Below are 22,964 nucleotides of genomic sequence, written 5' to 3' on the forward strand. Positions count from 1 at the left end.
TCTGAAGCCTTAAGGGGGTATACAGTGATGCATTCTCCTCTTTGCTACCCTTTAATAGGATCTAAGCATCAATTTAATTCTGCATCTGATAGATCAATGTATCAATTATGGACACTTTGCCGTTCCTCTCAAAGAACTTTCCTTTCAAATTACAAAACCTATTATCTGCCCCTACACTGCACTTTAAAACATCCCTATTTTTTGTCCCCTCCCCCAAAGGTGTGTCTTGTTATGGAGTATGCTGAAGGAGGTTCTCTGTACAATGGTGAGTATCATTTAAACATGATGTCTCCCTGCAGTGTTAGTGTTAGGAGAACCTTTTCTTAAAAATATAAAATGGGCTTAATGTTTATTTTAAAGAGCATTTTACAACCAGAATAGTTTAAAAACACTTTTTAATCATGTAATTTTTGATAGCAAATAAATGGTTTAAATTTTGTGACTCCTTTCATTTTTCCCATTAAAAATCTCTGACTTTAAGTGACCACCTTCAACTTCTTGTCAATTTCTTGAGTGATCATTTAATACCGACCACACCAGATACAGCTGAAAATGAGTGACTTTATTTTATAACTAGCAATGAAGTGGCAGAATTTGTGTGTATAAATATTTGCTAATGAACTAAGTACCATTTTAAAAACTTTGGAAATCACTATTCAGGTAACTTCCATTAATAGTGATATATAAAGTTCAACAATATAAAAAGAGGTGTCAACAGCAACGCTAAAGAATGTATGTAAATAACTAGTTGAATGTCATAGAGCTTGTTACTGGTATGTTGTTAACTCCATTGTTTCTATGGTAATATGCAATAAAGTTCTTTTTAGTTTGTGCCTTTGTTTTGCAGTGCTGCATGGTGCTGAGCCTCTGCCTTATTATACTGCTGCACATGCAATGAGTTGGTGTTTACAGTGTTCCCAAGGAGTGGCATATCTCCACAGCATGAAACCAAAGGCTCTAATTCACAGGGACCTGAAACCGCCAAAGTAGGTTTCCAGTCAGAGTTAAACCTTTTTTTCTTAAAATTGCAACTTGGGATTTCTCTTTATCCTGTTACTTCCAGTGGATTTGGAGGAAAACTTTAATTGATAACTTTTATTTATTAGATATAAAGTAATTGCGCTGTGTGGGTTTTAAATTTGTTATAAAATCAAGACACGCTGATTGTTTTGTGTACCACGAATCGTGTTTTCAGTACTGCATGTTATGCAGACATAGAGCCTGTTCTTGCCCCATATCATGGAAGTGGGTTTTTAGTAGGGACTTGGTTACCTGAATGGGGAAATTAAAAAGGCGTTGAGGTCTACTTCAAGTGGCCTGCATTGTTTTGCAGGAGAACCTGCATTTCATGCTCCAGTGCCTTTTTCCTTCCCCAACGCTCATCCATAGGTAATCCTTCCATTTGAAGAAAAAGCAGCATTGGCTGGCCCTAATGGGAGTCCTGATCATTCCCCTTCTGGCAAGATAGCAGCCATGATGGCTGGCCTCCTGTCTGCAGAGCCTATATAAAATGTTTGTGAATCGGCATATAAATGGCTAATTTTGTCTCCATTAGGTGCTTAGTGGATTGAAATAATTATTCCAAAGAAACTTTCTATTTAAACGTATTTCAAATAGAGCTATAAAGATTAAAAATTAAAATTCTGCAGTTTATCATAATTAGCAAGTCACAGCCTACTGATTTACTATAGTAATTTTTAAGAATATATTTATACTTAGATGAACAAGTTTTGCCATGTTACTATACTGTACTGTGAAGCAAGGCCTCAAGTGAAAGTTGTTGGAATAAAATAGTAATGTTTTATTATTGTACCAAGACAACTGAATTCTATAAAAAAATGTTTTGGGATTTTCTTGACAGCTTGCTGTTGGTAGCTGGGGGGACAGTTCTAAAAATCTGTGACTTTGGTACAGCCTGTGATATTCAAACACACATGACCAACAATAAGGGAAGTGCTGCCTGGATGGCACCTGAAGTTTTTGAAGGTAACAAAATAATGTACAGTTTGACATGTATTCTTCTACTTAAGGACATTATTTTGAATTATTTGATATAAGAAATCAGTTGAGAGCATCATTTACATGCATCGTTTCTGTTAAATTGCATTATAAAATATAGAAATAAATTTTAAAGATTAAAAATAACTTCGGGGGGGGGAGTATTTAATTTACATTTAAAAACTAGGGACAAAGACTGTTGTACAAGTATCTTCAGGAAAGGAATTCACACAAATGGGGAAAAGCTTGATACTTGGGAGTTCACAAATGGCAAAACCAAATAGACTGTAACAGTAAATTATGCATCTTGTTTGGAGTTACCATCCTGGGATATTGTTGTTTCTGAGATTACAAAATAATCCCAAATTCTTATTGCACTGAAATATGTTGTCATTCCTTTCACCCCATATTCTGATTCACTGTGGTCTTCAGAATTCGCCACGTATATTGTCAAACAAGCATAGCCACCTCCATTTTTGATCCCTCCCTACTTTGTAACTCCACCTATCCCCATTTTTCTCTATATCTTCCTTCTCTTCCTTATCCCTTGAAGTTTAGTTCACCTCTTCTTCTCCTCTCACCCTATAAATAATTAATTTTAAAAAAATAATTTGTATTTAATATTTAAGTGGGGAGATGAATCAAAAGCGATTTGTTGGCATATGGTGGGGAAGCCCAGTGATGGTATACAATAAAATCACAAGGATTTGTGTAATTACTGTGTGGTTAAAAGGGGAATAGCTCGATCATTATGCACATCAGACCACATTCAGACCAGTGATTAACTGGTGCTGATTTTGCCCCCCGGTGAGTGAGTAAAAGTTTCATTAAAAGTTTAATTGTGAATGGCTAGAGCAGGTTTTTTGTGTATGTTTTGTTTTTTCCCTAGAGGTCTTAATAGTGAATTAAGTTTTCCAGAAAAGTATCAAATTGATAATACTGTAAAAAGAAAGTCTGGGTAGCCACCTGAAAAAAGCACAGACAACCACCTGCCTTTAAAGCTTCTCCACAACAGTATCCGTAGACTCTGGTCAGATGTTCTGGACTTCTGAGCATGAACATTTTAAAGTATGTCTATGCTACTGAGACTAATGTGGCATACTGACATCACCATAGCTATGCCAGCATAACCCTGAAGTGTAGGCATAACCTACACTGATGGAAAGGGGTGTTTCCATTGGCGCAGAAGCACCATCTGCGGGTACTTGGGTCAATGGAAGCAGTCCTCCATCAGCATATCTGTATCTGCACTTGGGGTTAGGTCAACAAAGCTACATTGGACCAGGATCAGTTTAACACCCCTGACCAATGTAGCTATGTCAACCTAAATTTTAAGTATAGATTAGGCCTCTAGTTAAATCACCATAGTCATTCAGTCCTTAATCTCTCTCCTAAAACTGGCAATTTTATGTCAGTTTCTGTGCTACAGGTATCAGTTTACCAGAATCTGCCCTGGGCATACCTCCTTGTTCACTTCAGATATTGGCCAAAACTTATTCTTAGCATTCATTTACCACTAGAAGTTAGTTTCTTTTCCTTTTTTTTTTTTTTTTAAAAAGTTGAAGATCTGATTTTAAAAAAGAAAAATAACCCCAAAGAAAATCCTGATTTTTAAATTGGATTAAGGGCTACATTTAAAAGCCTTGCTGTTACTAGGAATTCCAGTGCAAATGCTAAGTCATTCACTTCTTAGTGACTCTCCAGTCCATAAATTCAACTAAGTAGGAACATGTAAAATTTCAATTCTAAATTTCCTGCTTTTAGTACTGCAGCAAGCCTTTTATACAGCAATTTTTATATATTTTTGTTTCCCAAAATTTGTATTGGCACCATTGAAACACATTACACAAAATGATTGAATACCTTATGTCTGAAAATGGTGGAATGTAAAATTTCAAATTAACATATTGAAATACAAAGGTCATTCAACTTTATTAAACCAATGTTAAAATTTTTAATTTTTAACAATTTATATGCATTAATTACTACCTCAGATATCAACAATAAAATCAGAACAAAACGTAAGCCAATCTGCATCTAACTCAACAATATCTAAATTTTCTCATATCTGTTTGATAGGTCTTTGGAGAAAACTGAAGGTATTCTTATCAGAATGATAAGAGTAGAAAGAGGCTTTTATTTTGTAAATGGCAGTCTGTCAGAATTCCTTGTGAAATAATTACTTCAATGCTGCTGGGGTTTTATTGCAATATTAAATGTGTGTCCGGGCTCCTAGAGTTTTATATTCGTGCCTTTTTATTATTTGGAAGAATAAATGTCATTCTAAAGTAAATGTACATGTCTCCAGAAGTAAAATAGTTGTGCAAGCTGTAGTGCAGCATGTATGTCACTATCCTATGTCACATGGTGTCTTCTATACCGAATTTCTTTATATAGGAATTGTCTCTTTAAATTATTAGATTGTTTTTCCATATGTTTCCTGAGAAAACAGAACAGACTCTTTATTAGGTAGTTAATGTCATTCTTGTTTCAGATATTGACCAGAAAGGATAGATTCATAGTGCTGACTGTTATTTACGTACTTTATATCTTGAATTTGTTTATCATTCATGTCTATTTAAGACATTCATGGGTTTCTCTAATTAACAAAGTATTTATCCTTTTGTAGTCTCTCGTCTCCCTCTCTGAGCTTTATTATTATTCATTATTTTATATTACCCAACGTCTGCTGTATGCTTCATGAGACACCTAGAAAGCTCAATCCCAGCACCAAAGAACTTGAAACTAAACTTTAGGCACAACAGAATGAGTGAGGATAATAAACAGGGAGGCATTGGGGTGATGAAAACAGAGGTACAGTGATATGATCACATGGTTACTTAGTATAGGCAAGAGAACATCTTGCTGGTTCTTTTAAGGACATCTTGTTTTTAAATATAAAAATGATAGAAGATGGTGAATGATGACCAATTTACTGTGGCCATCATGGAAGAAGTGAATTTAGGAGAAAGATTTAAAGGAGGCACAGATATTATTTCATTGTCATTTTGACTGCTGAATTTGAGAGAGTGATGATCATAGTAAAATCACATTTGATATTTCAGAACAAGACTGTCCTAAGCATTATGTGTTTTATAAGTTTTATGAAGGAACTAGTTTGCAAAAAAGAGAGCTCTTAGTTAAACATATTGGCAATAATAGCAAAAGGGTTTTTAAAACCTTGACACAAATGTTTTCTATAAATGTTTTTTTCAGATTTACTCTGGGTAAATTAGAAGTTTTTAAAAAATTGGTGTCAAATGGACTTATGACGGCTGTTTTCTCTCTGTGAAAAACAAAAAGATATTCTACTCTGAAGGAAAACTGAACCATACATAGCTAGTTCTCTAAACTTGTAGGCACATATCATGTAGGAAAGACAAATTATATTGATGGTTTTTTTTTTTTTTTTTTTTCCAGGTAGCAATTACAGTGAAAAATGTGATGTATTCAGTTGGGGTATTATTCTTTGGGAAGTGATCACTCGTAGGAAACCTTTTGATGAGATTGGTGGTCCTGCTTTCCGCATAATGTGGGCAGTTCACAATGGTGAGTTGAATTTTTTTTTTCATTTTGGTGCATTTAAAGTTAAATTGTATATTTGACATGTAACACTATTAATTATTTCATCTTTGCAAAATTATTCATTATTCAATAGGTGGCAGTTTGATATCTCACTGTAGATTGTGTTGTCATTAATAATTAATACTTAAGCACTGTTGCTTCTGACCAAGTTCATTTTTGGTTCTCTTTCTTGTCTGTTAGACTGTGCTTACTGACAGTGCTACATGTAATTATGATGTATGAATTAGTAGGGAGAACAACCATCAATTTATTTTTGTTGTGATAGTGAAGTATTCCGTTCATCCTGAGTGAGCAGTAAGTGAGATACAGATCACCTGTCTCCAAAAAATAAAATGGCCAAAATTGAAGTTGAATGTAACGCTAGCTAAGATTTTCAAACCAGAACACCCAAAGTTTGTGTCCTAAGTGCTAAATAACTGGCTTGTTTTTTCAAAAATGCTTATTTGATTACGTTACTAGGAGATCTTGTTGCTCATCACTTCTGAAAAACCAGCCATTTATCTAGGAGACATTCCCTGTAGAGATCCACTAAGCTAACTCATTTTTCTCCTTAAAACTCTGCTTTTCTGTGAGACCTATAAAAAAACCTGACAACAGCTAGACTACTGTTGTACTGAAATCACTGGCTATCATGATGACCAGTATTGTCTCATTGTTTCCCTGTATCTTCCCAACTCTCTGTATCGATCTATTGTCTCTTGTTTTAGACGAAGTTCTTTGGGTCAGGGACTATCTGTTCTGTGTTTGGACATCACCTAGCACAATGGGATCCTGGTCCATGACTTGAGACTCCTAGGTGCAACGATAATATAAATATTAGTTTGAAGATGTAAAGCACTGTTGTTAAATTTTCCACCCTGTCTGCAGGGGAAGCTAGGTGAGGAAAACACTATCTAAAGTGCTGCTGTTTCTATTTTTTCTGTTTTCCTCTTGTCGTTTAAATATATTCATAAACTGACCAGACATATAGTGCATTCGGAGCATTATTGAAAGACGACTCTCTTTACTTATGCTTACCTAGATGTAATTTTCTAATGAGTATGTAATATAAACAAATAAGAAAAAAATAGAATAAATGATTGGTGACTTTTTTTTTTTTTTTTTTTTTTTATTATTATTAAATGGAGGTTGGTTTTCTCCAGACAATAGATAGTTACCATGCATCTTTAATGAGTTTGTTTAAATAGCAAAATAAGTTGTTTAAAAAATTCAGGCAATGACAGAATTTTCAAGAATAGTTTGATATATAAATTAAGATTTGTTTAACTTTAATTATAGGTACTCGGCCACCGCTGATCAAAAATTTACCTAAACCTATTGAGAGTTTAATGACTCGTTGTTGGTCTAAGGATCCTTCACAACGACCTTCCATGGAAGAAATTGTCAAAATAATGACACATTTGATGCGGGTATAGCTTTTTTTTTTAATCTGTAAATTATTTAAACGGGTTATGTTGTAGTATTGGCTTTTGAAGGTCTGCCTTCCATGAGCCCAGTGTTGTATCTGTTGTTCTAAGTTGTATCTCCAGTCCCTAAAGATTTTTCCTCAACGCTTATACCACACGACTTGCTGAAAAGACTCTTAAAAACTGTTACAGGCTGTAGGATCATGTGAGGTTTTTTGCAGATGTTCTGGTTTGACCTTACAAAGTTATAGTTACTCAAGTATTTTACTATTTTAGTTTCTCTGCCATTTTTATGAGCATTGAGATGTTGATAATGCTCTGTAGTTTCAGGACCTTCATTGGCTCCTTTAAGGCAGTGGTCTCCAAGCGTTTTTGATCGCGCACCCCTATCAGTAAAAAATTTTTGAACATGCACCCCCTGCCGTGCCGGCTCTACCATTTTTGCTGGGGGGGGAGGGGGAAAAAAAGACGCTCGGACTGCCAAAGCGCCCCTTCCCCCCCTCCCCCCCAAAAGCACTCTTCCTGCTGCACCCCACTTTTAGACCACTGCTTTAAGGAAAAAATAGGCACTTGCATGGTAACTTTGCAAACTTCAGGAACAGAATCTATCTAAGGGTGTATTACCTATCTTCATCAGTATCACTGCTAATTCAACTTAATTTCCTTCAGAAATCTGATCCTGAAGAATAACAGTATTTATTTGTTTTGCTAAATTTCAGAAATACAAATCAATCAAAATACATTAGCTAAACCAAACAAAATGTTCTTCATAGAGGTAGCACATGTATTATTCAGACATGTGCCAATCTGAATATCTTTACGCTGAATGCAAGTGAACAAAAATAATTGCAAATAAAAACTATTTTAAAATTTCTATTATTATCCCCAACAGATTTGTTTGTATTAGTCATATTGGTGATCAAGTTCACAGAAATTTAGCCATTTTTTAGGTAGTGAGCACTACCAGGTGTCTAAATAAGCTAAACAAAAAGAGTGTTCGAATGGCTTGTGCCATTAAGCCATAGAGGGTTTATTCTCAATATGTGGTTCCATTTTCCATCCGCTCTCTTCTTAACTGCTAACTTACTTTCCCTGACAAAACTCCCTAATATCCACTAGAACAGAATGTGTATCATCCCATCCTTATGCTGAATTAAACTGTACCTTGCCTGATTTACGCTATTGTAAGTGGCTTCCATTATGCTGCATTTTTCTTAAAATACATAACAAATCTGTCTGAAGGCACTTAATAAAAATAGGTTTGTTTGCTTTGTTTTTGGGAGGTGTGAGGAAGGAGTGTTACTGAAAAAGCAAGACTTGAGTTGTTGCAGATGGTTCTGCAGTTAAACAGCATAGCATTCTCAAATTCTTTTATTTTTCCCTCTGCATTTATTCAAAGAACTAGGATCTGTTGAGGTGTATGCTACCTCTATTGCTGCTTTATGTACTTTGAAAGCATTAATTATGTTAATACATAACAATTTACTCTCTACACAGTACTTTCCAGGAGCTGATGAACCTCTGCAGTATCCTTGTCAGTATTCAGATGAAGGCCAGAGCAACTCTGCCACTAGTACAGGTATGATTGTATAAATATAAGAATAAAACCCACACTTTTTAAACAGGATAAGCAGGGAAATGAAACAGATCCAGGAATGTATTATAAAGTGCAGCCTGAAACCCCTTCCTAAATGCCTGGTTCAATGCTGTGGTAAAAGGCCTCATAACAAATATTCAAGTCTTCCTTCCTTCAGCCTAATCCCTAGGGTTCAGCCAATCTCTGAATCCCTTTGCTCTCCTCCCACAATGGAGAATGAGGGTGGTAACATGAAGGAAAATTCAGTCTGCAAAGACTTAAGGTCTCCCTTTTTTCCTGCAGGTTATTAGGGTCCAATAGCCATCTCTCAGATCTTACTCATGTTTGCCCCTCTCAGCTGGTCCCTTTGAGCCTCTCTTCTGCACTGGACACACCCTCATCAAATTTTGATGAAATTACAGATTCCACTGATTAAACTTACAACTTTTCTTTACCTCCTATTAACCTAAAAAAGGGGCCCTCAGGGTGCCATGAGGAAGGTAAAAATACCCACCAGACATTCTACCAATCTTGTCTTGAGAGAAATTCTTTCCTGGTGCACAAAACTGGTGATCACTCAGACCCACAGCATTTTGCATGGGGGAAAAAAATGTAAATGCTCCCTTTCTGAAATTTTGCCCTGTTTTCCTCATTCCCTTGGGTTCTTGTAATTTAACAACTACAGTGGTCCATACCCGCCTTCTTCTCTCTACCCCAAACTCTAAATTTCTCTCTTGCACACAGAATATTTTGGACATAAGGTACTTTTGAATTCACCTGTACATTTTATTGCAAAATCCCATCAACTCTGTTATATACTTGATGGTCTTCTCTAGCCAGACTACATGAAACATGTTTAGCATACTTAAGAAAATAAAGTTTTAAATCTATTACTTGCAATTTGTAAATCAGTGTTATATTTATAGGATAAGCATACTTAAATTTTCATTATACAGTAAGTTTCATGATGGATTTTAGGAGAAAAACTACCAATCGTGTTCATAATCCGAGATTTTTGTTAATGATTTGAGATTAATAGCTAAAGCTTGACTTCAAGATCAGGGTAAACTTGCTGTTCAAGCAAGGAAAAATATTTTGTTATGAATTTTTTGCTTTTGAGCTGTATTCTTAAGAGGCTGGTTTTGTTTTTGTTTTTTAAACTGCAGTGCTGCAGTTTCCTTTATCAAATGTTTTAAAAATATACTTTAAAGTTATAAGGTTGGTATTGGGGAAATAAGAATGGGTAGCTAAAGAATTTCAGTTTGATTTAATGTTTTCAAAGAAGTGATTTAAATAGAAAAAATGTTTATTTTGGGGGGCGGGCTTTTAAATAGGCTCGTTCATGGACATGACTTCTACAAACACCAGCAACAAGAGTGATGCTAACATGGAACCAAGTGACTTTCAAGGAACTGCTACCAATGATACCATTAAACGCTTAGAATCAAAACTGGCACAGCAAATGAAAAATTCAGCGAAGCAGTCGGTAAGCAAGTGAAAAAAATCTTGTGCCTTAATGATGAAATTGCCATTAGATGGATAAAATCACTATATTAAAACCACACTGCTCTAAAATACAGGAGTTTTTTTCATAACAATAAGCTTTTCTATTCAATAAAGGGCGGTAAGTAAGTAACCCCAAGGATAATGTAGTACATCAGCATCTCTAAATCTATGGTCCACTCTGCACTTACTGATGGTCCATGGAGAACATATGATGCTGACTCCCCATTTACAGCTGCTTTTACAAAAAAATTCTTTAGTGGTGAGGCTTATCTGTAAAAGCAGATAGAAATAAGGAGCATGTCTAGGTGTCTCCATAGGACCCAGTGGTGCAAAGGGGAGGTAGAAAGGAATGTAAACAGTTGCCCCCTTCAGGGTTGTTGGCCACCACTGAGAGAAGAGCCAAGAGATTCCTCAAGAAGGTATACGAGTGCGGGCGGTGGGAGAGTAGAGTACAATGGCAGCCAGCCGGCTAGCTAGCATGACCATGGTAGCGGGGAAGGAGTAGAAGGAGCAGGAGCAAAGCAGCATGTGCAGGGGAGCAGAAAAAGAGAGAAGATGAGAAAGTCAAGGTGAAATTAAGAGCAAAAGGAGACTTCCTTCGGGGGGGGGAAGGGGAAGACAAAATACATCATATACATAGCTAAGCATGGAGGCACACTAGTGTCTGTCTTTTTTCCTTTCAGAACCAATGAGAGATTGGGATTTCTTAGTTTAGGGAGGAGAGGAATAAGGTAACATGAGAGGTATACCAAATCAGAAGTGATACTAAGAAGATAAATCAGAGAGCTCCTATTTATCTTTTCTCATAGTACACATTCAGTGAAAGCTTCAGTCAGCAAATTTAAAATTGATGAAAGGAAATGCTTTATAAACAATATGTAAGTGACATGTGGAACTCATTGCTACAAGAAGACATTGAGACCAAGGGATTGGTATGAATCAAAAAAAAAAAAGTAGACATGTATTTGAATAATGAAAATATATCCACAGTTTATATTACAATGGGAAAATAGAGCTAAAGTACAACCTCAGAGTTACAAACACCTCGGGAATGGAGGTTGTTTGTAACTCCTGAAATGTTCATAACTGAACAAAATGTTATAGTTGCTCTTTCAAAACTTTACAACTGAACATTGAGTTAATACAGCTTGGAAAATTTACTATGCAGAACAAAAATGCTGCTTTCCCTTTTTTTTAGTAGTTTACATTTAACACAGAACTGTATTTGCATTTTTGTGTCTGCTCCTGCCTGATTGTGCATTTCCTGTTCCAAATAAAGTATCTGGTCAACTGGTCAGTTCATAACTCTGCTGTTTTGTAACTTTGAGGTTCTACTGTAAATCTTCAATCAGAAGACTTTAGTGAGTGCGGAGTTAGGCCAATGCTGAGTGCTTTTCAAAATCACAACATATATGGTGCTGTCTGTGTATACTATAATTATTGGTTATACAATTTTTGTTTAAAAATACAATTTAATTAAAAATACCACATTATAAGTATTTACTAAAATATACTGGGAATATTTCTCTTATCACTGTTGTTAACTGCTGATTTCTGAATACAGGTGTAAGCTCAGAAGTCACTTGTTAAGTCTTCTGGAGAAACTTATTTTAAAATTAGGGCTGTCGATTAATCACAGTTAACTCACTCAAGTAACTCAAAAAATTAATCTTGATTTAAAAAAATCAATCATGATCAATTAGTTTTAATCGCACTGTTAAAAAATAGAATATTGAAATTTATTAAATAGTTTGGATGGTTTTCTGTATTTTCAAATATATTGTTTTCAGTTGCAATACAGAATATAAAGTGTACAGTGCTCACTTTATTTTTATTACAAATATTTGCACTGTAAAAATGATAAACGAAATTGAAATTGTATTTTTCAGTTTATCTCATACAAGTTCTGTAGTGCAGTCTATCGTGAAAGTGCAACTTACAAATGTAGACTTTTTTGTTACATAACTGCACTCAAAAACAAAACAATGTAAAACTTTAGACCCTGTAAGTCCACTCAGTCCTACTTCAGAGCCAATCGCTAAGGGCTGGTCCACACTAAGCCCCCAGTTCCAACTAAGATACGCAACTTCAGCTACGTGAATAACGTAGCTGAAGTCGAAGTATCTTAGTTCGAACTTAAAGGTACTTACCGCGGGTCCACACACGGCAGGCAGGCTCCCCCGTTGACTCCGCCTACTCCTCTTGTGGAGCAGGATTACCGGCATCGACGGCGAGCACTTCCGGGATCGATTTATCGCCTCTAGACAAGACGCGATAAATCGATCCCAGAAGATCAATTGCTTGCCGCTGAACCAGCAGGTAAGTATAGACGTACCCTAAGACAAACAAGTTTGTTTACATTTACGGGAGATAATGCTGCCTGCTTCTTATTAAAACAATGTCACCCAAAAGAGAGAACAGGCATTCGCATGGCACTTTTGTAACCTGGATTGCAAAGTATTTATGTGCCAGATATACTAAACAAAGGATGCTCCTTTGTGCTTCAGCCACCATTCCAGAGGACATGCTTCCATGCCAATTTAAAAAATGTGGTGTTTAAATTTTTGACTGAATTCCTTGGGAGAGAATTGCATGTCTCCTGCTCTGTTTTACCTACATTCTGCCATATATTTCATATTATAGCAATTCGTTGTTTGTTCGTTTTAAGAACACTTTCACTGCAAAAGGCAAAGAAGGTACCAATGTCAGATTTCTAAAGACAGCTACAGCACTCAACCCAAGGTTTAAGAATCTGAAGGGCCTTCCAAAATCTGAGAGGGATGAGATAGGGAGCACGCTTTCAGAAGTCTTAAAAGAGTAACACTCCGATGCGGAAACTACAGAGCCCGAACCACCAAAAAAAAAAAAAAAAATCAAACTTCTGCTGATGGCATCTGACTCAGATGATGAAAATGAACATGCATTGGTCTGCACTGCTTTGGGTCTTTATCGAGCAGAACCTATCATCAGCATGGACGCATGTCCTCTGGCATGGTGGTTGAAGCATAAAGGGACATAGGAATCTTTAGCACATCTAGCACATAAATATCTTGCTATGCCGGCTACAACAGTGCCATACGAACGCCTGTTCTCACTTTCAGTAAACAAGAAGTGGGCACCATTATCTCCTGCGAATCATAGAATAGAATCATAGAACTGGAAGGGACCTCGAGAGGTCATCTAGTCCAGTCCTCTGCACTCATGGCAGGACCAAGTATTATTCCTGACAGGTGTTTGTCTAACCTGCTCTTAAAAATCTCCAATGACGGAGACTCCACAACCTCCCTAGGCAATTTATTCCAATGCTTACCCACCCTGACAGGAAGTTTTTCCTAATGTCCAACCTAAACCTCCCTTGCTGCAATTTAAGCCCTTTGCTTCTTGTCCTATCCTCAGAGGTTAAGAAAAACAATTTTTCTTCCTCCTCTTTGTAACAACATACTTGAAAACTGTTGTCATGTCCCTTCTCAGTCTTCTCTTTTCCAGACTAAACAAACCCAATTTTTTCAGTCTTCCCTCACAGGTCTTGTTTTCTAGACCTTTAATCATTTCTGTCGCTTTTTTCTGGAGTCTCCAATTTGTCCACATCTTTCCTGAAATATGGCGCCCAGAACTGAACACAATACTGTAGTTGAGGCCTAATCAGCGCGGAGTAGAGCAGAAGAATTACTTCTCATGTCTTTCTTACAACACTCCTGCTAGTACATCCCAGAATGTTTGCTTTTTTTTTGCAACAGCGTTACACTGTTGACTCATTTAGCTTATGATCCGCTATGACCCCCAGATCTCTTTCCACAGTACTCCTTCCTAGGCAGTTAGTTGCACACATACAAAATGGGAAATGATTGTTCCTTCCTAAATGGAGTACTTTGCATTTATCCTTATTGAATTTCATCCTATTTACTTCAGACCATTTCTGCAGTTTATCCAGATCATTTTGAAATATAATCCTATTCTCCAAAGCACTTGCAACTCCTCCCAGCTGGCTATCGTCTGCAAACTTTAAGTCTGCTCTATGCCATTATCTAAATATTGAACAGAACCGGACCGAGAACTGATCCCTGCAGGACCCCCCTTGTTATACTGTTCCAGCATGACTCTGAACCACTGATAAATACTCTCTGGGAACAGTTTTCCAAACAGTTTTGCACCCACCTTATTGTAGCTCCATCTAGGTTACATTTCCCTAGTTTGTTTGAGACAATCATGCGAGACAGTATCAAAAGCTTTACTAAAGTCAAGATATACCACGTCTACCACTTCCCTTCTATCCACAAGGCTTGTTACCCTGTCAAAAAAAGCTATCAGGTTGACTTGACATGATTTGTTTTTGACAAATCCATGCTGACTGTTACTTATTACCTTATTATCTTCTAGATGTTTGCAAATTGCTTAATTATTTGCTCCATTATCTTTCTGGGTACAGAAGTTAAGCTGACTGGTTTGTAATTCCCTGGGTTGTCCTTATTTCCCTTTTTATAGATTGGCACTATATTTGCTCTTTTCCAGTCTTTTGGAATCTCTCCCATCTTCCATGACTTTTCAAAGATAATTGCTAATGGCTCAGATATCTCCCCAGTCAACTCTTTGAGTATTCTAGGAGGCATTTCATCAGGCCCTGGTGACTTGAAGACATCTAAACTTGTTTAAGTAATTTTTAATTTGCTCTTTTCCTATTTTAGCCTCTGATCTTACCTCATTTTCACTGACATTCACTATGTTAGACATCCAATCACCACCAACCTTCTTGGTGAAAACTGAAACAAAGAAGTCATTAAGCACCTCTGCCATTTCCACATTTCCTGTTATTTTCCCCCCTCATTGATTAACGGCCCTACCTTGTCCTTGGTCTTCCTCTTGTTTCTAATGTATTTGTAGAATGTTTTCTTGTTACCCTGTATGTTTCTAGCTAGTTTGATCTCGTTTTGTGCCTTGACCTTTCTAATTTTGTCATTTTATGTAAAGAAACTTGTTTGTCTGAGCGATTGACTGAAGAAGTAGTAGGACTGAGTGGACTTGTAGGCTCTAAAGTTTTACATGGTTTTATTTTTTAATGCAGTTATTTTTTGTACCTAATACTACATTTGTAATTTCAACTTTCATGATAGAGATTGCTCTACAGTACTAGGTGAATTGAAAAATACTATTTCTTTTATCATTTTTACAGTGCAAATATTTGTAATAAAAATAATATAAAGTGAGCACTGTACACTTTTTATTCTGTTTTATAATTGAAAATGTAGAAAACATCTAAAATATTTAAATTAAATGTATTCTATTGTTTAACAGCACGATTAAGATGATTTTTTTAATCACTTGCCAGCCCTATTGAAAATGTAACGCTGTTTTAACAGGGTGACCCTGGCCGTTTGAGTTTACCTCCATCTCGCGGGAGCAGCGTGGAAAGTTTATCAGATGTTCGTGGACGACCACAGTCAACTCTCCTTTCAGGAGAAGGCAAGAGGATGAGTGCTGACATGTCTGAAATAGAAGCAAGAATTACCGCTACCATAGGTAAAAATAAATAATAAAGTTAGGGGGCAGAGAAAGGTGAAAGGAGCTACTTTTAATAAGATGAGCCCTGTGAGATAACACTTAACTGGGCATGGATTCTTTATTATTAACTTGTCCATTATTTTTTAAGAATTTATATGAATAGGCTTGGCAGAATTTTTTTGTGTGTGTGTGTGTAATTTTGACAATTGTACATTTTTTTTTTTAAATTATTTTTTATTCTATTTTTAACTATATTTAGTTTTATAGTTGCAGGAATTTAAGGGCAGGTTGGAGTTAGGGCAGTGCTGAAAAGAGAATTGCAGGGGGCTCCCTGCATGGCCAAGGGGCCCAAGACTCTGTAGTACATGGTGCAGATGAGGCTGTGGTCCTGGCCAGGGGTCTCTGCTCCACTGGGACAGGGCTCTCAGGAAGAAGACAAAGCTGTCGGGGAGGCCACCCTGGTGCTGAATAGCTCTTGCTCAGCAATGGCCCCTGTGCTCCTGGCTGGTGGGTGGGTGAGCAAGGTCATGAGCGCCGAGCTGCAGAGGACTCCCAGCACGGCTGTGGAGCCAGTGACACCCAGCTTCTGCAGGCATAAGGTGCGGGGAAGACTACAGTCCTGGTGAGCCTGAGCAGAGACCCCTTGCACTCCCAGCTGGTGAAAGAACATGGCTGTGACAGTAGGGCTGCAAAGGGCTTCCTACACTGCTGAAGGGCCAGTGACACCCAATCCCTGCAGGCCCAAGGTGCAAGGAAAGTTGTGGTCCTAGCCAGGCAAAGCAGAGAGCGCCTCATCAGGACTGTGGGAAGGAGGGTTCCCTGAGGGAGGTTACCCCGCTGCCAAATGGTTCCTACCTAAGGACAGACATTCAGCAGCAAGGTAGCTTCCTCCCTGTCCGGGGGCTTGTCCTCTTCCTCCTCCTTGCAGTCCTGGCCGTGGGGGTCTCCACTCTACCCCACATGGACCACAGTCTGCAAGGATCCAGTGTCACTGGCACCACATCCTTACAGGGGAGCCCTCTGCAGTTCTACTGTCACGACCCCACTCGCTCCCTCCCATGACAGCAGGGCTGCAGCGACCTCTCTGTGCTGCTGTTGTGCCACTGAGGTCAATTCCTGCAGGCACAGTGTGTAGGAGAAGCTGTACTTGGTCCAACGGTTACACTAAAACTGAGGAAAATATCCATCAGTATCAGCTGTAATCGGCATTTACCGACCTGTATCCATTTAAATCATCCTGCCAAGTCTAGATATGAAGAGACCAGCTCCTTTCACCTTTGTGCACTCAGATCTGAGAGGAGTTTTTTTTTAAATGTGTGTAGTTTGAGATTACAGAAAAAATTACTTTTGATTGCCTTTAAAATGGCTAGATTAGATTTTCCTTGTATTACATAAATTGGTGATTCTTTGGTATGAGCCTTGTTTCGTTAATACAAGTTTCTCTTTGCTTCTGAGTGTTATTCTCCGTCCATTGTCATTTTTTTTTATTTGAATTCCATTCCATTCAAAACTACATTCAAACTATTTTAAAATGCAGGAGGTGGGTTTAAAAGCAGTATTATTTCCACCAATATATTGAAAAACAAGTTTTGACAGAAAATAGGTGCAAAGTGGTAATTTAGTTATGTTGTTGGAAAGATCAGATATAAATATAACCCTCCGATTTCTCCCCAGGGAAGCGGAACTTGGATTTCTTTGTAAAGAATTTTAGCTACACATATTTTGCCAGGTTGCAAAAGCTGCTCATTTATTTACATGGTGGATCATTGATGTAAGATGAAGTTTAGGATACTAGCCATATTAAATGCATAATTTTATGGTGAAAGCAGAGTGAGTGCGTATTTGTTTTCCCAATAAGCAAATTAACAAAACATTATATGTGGCAGGCAAAAACTGCTTTCTAGTCCCCATTTTCACTGTTTATTAACTTGTTTCATAATTTTAAATGATCCTTTTTATTGATCTACATCCTTAGATTTACAGAATCCAGACACAATAACTACCACTGTTAGTCAAACCTTATCTAGTTGAGCCAATATTTTTCCATCACTCTGAACATTTTGTAGTAAATCACTTTTTCACATATTGGAATATACTACGTGTTCTGACTCTCTTGTGCACTATGACTATTAAACTGTCTTTTTTTTTTTTTTTTTTCTCTCTCTCTCTGAGTTGAATAAGAGTTTTTTTTACTTTGGTAATGTCTAAAGGCCTATTGTGGGATGACATAGTCCCTGTCCTAATGAGTTTACAATCTCATTAGAACATTATAGTATCAATCCAGAATGGATTACTGTTTTGTTTTTGTTTTATTACTCTTTTATAACTAGTTGACTGCAATTACTTCTTGATAGCCATCGCCCCTATATTGTTCAGATATGTATTCATCAAGGGTCTAGCCACCACAAGGCAATTGTGTCCTTACCCAACAATAGTCTGTGGTGTTCTGATTTATTTTAATATTCTGGGCCTCATTCAAATCTCTCATTGGTACAGAACAAATGTAACTCAATTTGACCACCCAGTGAGAGTTTGGAATCAGCCCAATCTACCTTCCTTAACTAGATTCTTTTAAGTATTGCCAGTAATTATATCCAAGTACGTTGTTCTGAGATTTTGCTATAGCTGTTTGGTTTTTTTATTCCTTCTTCTAACTAAAGATGGGACAAGTATAAAGGAACAGAGTTCATTTCAGGCAGTGGCAAACTAGTAGAAATCAGGCTACGTTAATCTAAGCAGGTTTTTGTGACTTAAGTTGGAAACAGCAAAAGCAATGGTGGTTTCTTAGTCTCATTAACTGTTACAGAGAACAACATACTGTGATCTAAAGAAATTTTGTTGCTATGTGAGGATAAGGCTATTGTCAAGAATAAATAAATCAAAGTATTTTAAGAATTACCTAATCCTCTTGTTCCAGCTATTATTAGACTGGCCATAGAAACAATTCAGGCAGTGCACATTTATGTCAGTCACTGAGAGTTCTTTCAGGTAAACATGCCAGAGCAGTTTTCCTTTGGGAACTGCATTCACAAATCTATTTCAAATGAAATGTAATCTTTAAACTACAGACCTTTATTTTACCACCGCTTCCTCTTACCACATGTGGCAAAATGAACTTTTGTAAGTTCGTTTTATGGTGTTTGATGTGATTTAGAATAGATACAAATTCCACTTTAACAAATATGGGGGGGGGGGCTGGTTTTGTTTTCAATAGTTGCATGAATGGGATGCTTAATTCTGAAGTATTTACAAAACAGCAAGCATTTAATCAGAAGGCACCTCACCAGCGCTTGAAGCAATTCTTCAAATTTTGTAATATTAAAGTGAGCTTATCTTGGACATTGATTGGATTTCACTTTACAGGAGATGTCAATTAAAGAAAATGAAAGCATCCAACATGAAAATGTAAACTTATTTATAAACAATGTTAGCCTGAGACTAGAATAAAACTATGGAGGAAGTATTATATAACTTAAAACAATTAAGGAAATACATTTATTAGTAATATGCAGGTGATCTGGAATAAGTCAATATTTGTCTTCCATTCCGATGGTTGCACTTTTCCCTTCCTCATTGCCATGCTGCTTTGTCTGTTGAGTTTTGTGTTGCTAACGACAGCTAATTGTTGTATTGACAGCTAGTTCTGTTTTGCTTTTAACAATTTCTTTACTATTTTAAGCATGAATAGAAAGCTGTGCAGTTTATTCTGTGTGACATGTTTTGCATGTACTTTAGTTTAACAATATATGAGAATTGCAGTGTTATGTATGTAATAATTTGCTGTGTTACCATTGTAGCTGTTTGCATGTGTATTGTGTATGTGTATTTTCAGCCTATTCCAAGCCTAAACGGGGCCATCGTAAAACTGCTTCATTTGGCAACATTCTGGATGTCCCTGCAATCATCATACCAGGTATCACAGACCATGTGAGCGGGTCTATTGACTAAGATGCTGGAATAATGATCACATTATTTTAAAAAAAATAAAAAAAATAAAATACTTTTTGCTCCAGTTCAGATAGGGTGCAGATGGAGACCATCCAATAAGATTTTTCATGATGTCCTTGTTTAAAAAAAAAAAAAAAAAAAAGCTTGGTACTAAAGACTATCTCACATATGAAGCAAAATTGCAGAGAAATCCTGTATGTGCAGTATTTTATATATACATGTACACACATATGTATAGTCATTGGAGCAGGGATTTGAACTTGTCTCCCACATCCTAGGTGAGTGCCTTACCCACCACACTGTAGAGTCATTGTCACACTCTGGCCCAATAGCTATTCAGTGTCCTCATGAATGACCACACTGCACTTTTAAGCGGGGAGTGGGGGGTGTTTTTGGCTGGCTGACCAAATGAAAGGAACAGTGTTTTAAGGATGGGGGGGGATGAAAACTGCTACAAAAGGGTCAGCGTAGTCACTGACTCATCCCCTGGGAATGCAAGGTTTACAAGTGGTAGCTCTGTGCCTGAAGCCTCCCTTTTACATGGAGCAGGCTGAGGCAGGACCCACCCTCACTCCATTTTAGGTGGTTAAATTCCAGGTTTGGTCAAGACCTGCTGTGGTTATTACGCTAGCCGCCCCTTTTTTAGGGGAGTTGGGAAGGGATTTTTCCCTTCCCCTCCCCTCCCCCACAGTGGGTTCAGGAAGGGCTCTGTTCATGCATGGCATAAAGGGCGGTAGGCTGCATCTCCCAACTCATTAAGTGTAGGGTGGATGACCAGTGCAGGTACTCCATAGGAAAGGTATACAGTGACCAGATAAATGGCTTGGAAAAGAACTTAAGAGGCCTTTTGTTAAAGGAACGAACGGGGGTCAGTTGGAGACTCCCATTCTTGTAGCCCACCTTAATCCTCCTATGACAGGAGGTAGATGGTATGGTCCCGGCAATGGATTTGCTGGAGGGACCTGGATGGAAAAAGAGGGGGAGCTGGTAAAAGCCCCCTGGGTAATTACAGGATAAACATGGGGTTACCTGCACTGTACACTTTTATCTGCCGGGTAGTCCCAGACATCTGATGATAAAGTTGCGGCCTGATTAAACCTATGTCAAATATCTCCCGTCCTTTTTTCGATATAGCCAGACAATGACTGAATAGCCACTATGAATGACAATGACTAGTCATTGGGCCAGAGAGCAAGAATAACTCTAGTCCAGTGGTTAGGGCATTTACGTAGGATGTGGGAGATGCAAGTTCAAGACCCTGCTCCAACGACTGGTTTTTTTTCTTTATATTTCATGGAACAGCTTCAGCAAAATAGATTGAAACCCACATCAGGATATCCCATTTCCTGATGTTCAGGGCACCTCTCTTGCAATGTGGGAGATCCATGTTCAGATCCCTTCTCCACAGCAGGCAGAGGGGTAATTGAACCTGCTGAGGCCACCACCTCTGGCACTTTCGTGATACCAGCCCACAAATGTTATGGTAATGTTGAAACAAACCATTTAGTTTCAATATTACCGAACAGAACATTTCAAATTTTTGTTTCAGTTAAAACTATTTTTGACAAACTCAACACAAATTAGTTTCAAGTCACCCAAAACTGCATTTATCAGTAAATAAACTATTCACTGAAAATTTTTCCCAGCTCTAGTTCAGACTCAGTGTTGTCATCTATAAGCAGTATATTGGGTTGCAAACTGTTACAGTGCAGCCAGGTTTTCCTCTAAAGCCCTCAAGATGGCAGCCCCAACATGCTTTTATTGTTTTTACCCCCTCACTTTCCCTTTCCAGAAAGCCTTCCCTCTCATTTAACTTCACCTTTAAAAAAATATATCAATTTTGTTTCAGACTTCCCCAGTGTTGAGATATTTACTGAGATCGTTAATAATACACTGACATTTTGTATATACTACATATAATCATAACTTTTTATCCAAAGAGCTTTGCAAATTAGATATACAGATCTCTTCCACTGAAATACAGCCTTGTTCAGGGTAGATAACAGCAAAACTTTACTATGCTTTGGGACAAAGTGAAGACTACCCTATTTAAATAAAACTTTCAGAGGAATTTGATGTAGACCAAATGTATTTTGCCCAAACTAGAATAGGACTAACACTCCTGCTCTTCAAGTGTTATAGGATTTCAAATGACCACAAGTGGTTAAGAACTTCATTTTATATCTTATCCAAAAGATCACAGATGTGCTCCGTAAGGAACTGGGAGAGTACTGACTTAGTATAAGAGCTACCTAGTGAATCACCATTTCTTATATCTGTGTTTCCTTGGAGGCCTCTCATTCATGGACTGATCAGGCTGCTTAGTTTATTTAATGTAAATATGCAACAACTCAAAGTGGTATGTTTGCAAGATAAATAGCTTTGATATATATTTTCTAAACTCCCATCCTTTCTAAACACTTTTTGAAATACCCCGCATGAGTATAATGCTTATTCATTTGAGACCCTGACATTTAAAACGGATAAAACTTGAGTTTGCCATTAGTGTGCAAAGCTTAAAAAAACCAACAACAAAAAAGAGTCAAATGGATTTACGAGACTCATTTCCAGTTTGGTAGCTAATCTTCCAGGGTTGTTATAGGTATGTATCCATATGAACATACAAAAGTACACCTTTCTTATTTTTAGTTCCAGCAGATATAGCATAGACACTGCAAACCAGCATGTTAAAAAAGAAAAAAAAGCCTGGCCCACCAAAGTATCAATAGCCAGGTGTTTTAAAGTATGTATTGAACAACAATACAAAATATAACCAAGATAAGTAGGCAACCAGTTTTAAAAAGCTAGTCAGTCAGGACGTATCTGATAAATCCTGTTTATATTACAATATTCTTGCAGTGGCAACTCCATTTATTAGACTGTTTATGCATATACCTTATGTGCTTTGGGCTGTATGTTACATCAACTAAAAATGCTGGACTACCAAAGTGAGGCTTATTGTATTTATAGTACTGTGGTCCTTAGTTTAAAATCTTGATTATCACCACTCTATTAGTAGCACTGTTTTCATACTATATTCCATATTCCAAATATAGGAGTGTCACAAATAACTGCAATAAAGCTGATTTTACCTAGACTCTGTAGTTTTAAATTTTTAATAGTGGCTGCGCTACATAGTGCCATGTAAAGCATAATGTCTCAAACAACAAAGTCCCTGCCCCAAAGAAGTTAGTCAAGTCCCAAGTCAATTCAATACGTAACTGCAGCACAGAATAAATACAGAGCTTTGCTGATCTGTATAGCATTGATGTTGTGTATATCACAGGTGAGACTTGGGGATGGAGATTTAAGGGAGTTAGTTGATATTTTGCAGAATATCTATAGAAAAACTGTAGAAAGGCATAGAGGCTTTAGAGGCTGCTATGCCAATTTCCATCATTTTGTCAATCAGCTGATAGCATTGTTATGTAGTCATCAATAGTACCCCC

At 37.3% G+C, this 22,964-nt stretch overlaps 1 protein-coding gene across 5 annotated transcripts in view; it reads left to right on the plus strand.

Annotated features, from left to right (window-relative positions):
• Nucleotides 1-22,964, plus strand: part of MAP3K7 (mitogen-activated protein kinase kinase kinase 7) — a 62,815-nt gene that overhangs the window by 15,990 nt on the left and 23,861 nt on the right. For 2 of the 5 annotated variants that reach the window (XM_034766023.1, XM_034766024.1), the window contains exons 4-12: nucleotides 220-265; nucleotides 848-986; nucleotides 1,862-1,986; nucleotides 5,419-5,547; nucleotides 6,862-6,992; nucleotides 8,487-8,568; nucleotides 9,900-10,051; nucleotides 15,426-15,585; nucleotides 19,400-19,480. In XM_034766023.1, the coding sequence (XP_034621914.1) occupies nucleotides 220-265; nucleotides 848-986; nucleotides 1,862-1,986; nucleotides 5,419-5,547; nucleotides 6,862-6,992; nucleotides 8,487-8,568; nucleotides 9,900-10,051; nucleotides 15,426-15,585; nucleotides 19,400-19,480 (1,045 nt within the window). Of the gene's footprint in view, nucleotides 1-219; nucleotides 266-827; nucleotides 987-1,861; nucleotides 1,987-5,418; nucleotides 5,548-6,861; nucleotides 6,993-8,486; nucleotides 8,569-9,899; nucleotides 10,052-15,425; nucleotides 15,586-19,399; nucleotides 19,481-22,964 lie in introns of all 5 variants that reach the window. The other 3 variants (XM_034766025.1, XM_034766026.1, XM_034766027.1) reach the window with 2 other exon arrangements.

This window comes from Trachemys scripta, chromosome 3 (assembly GCF_013100865.1).
Source record: "Trachemys scripta elegans isolate TJP31775 chromosome 3, CAS_Tse_1.0, whole genome shotgun sequence".
Taxonomy (NCBI): Eukaryota; Metazoa; Chordata; order Testudines; family Emydidae; genus Trachemys; species Trachemys scripta.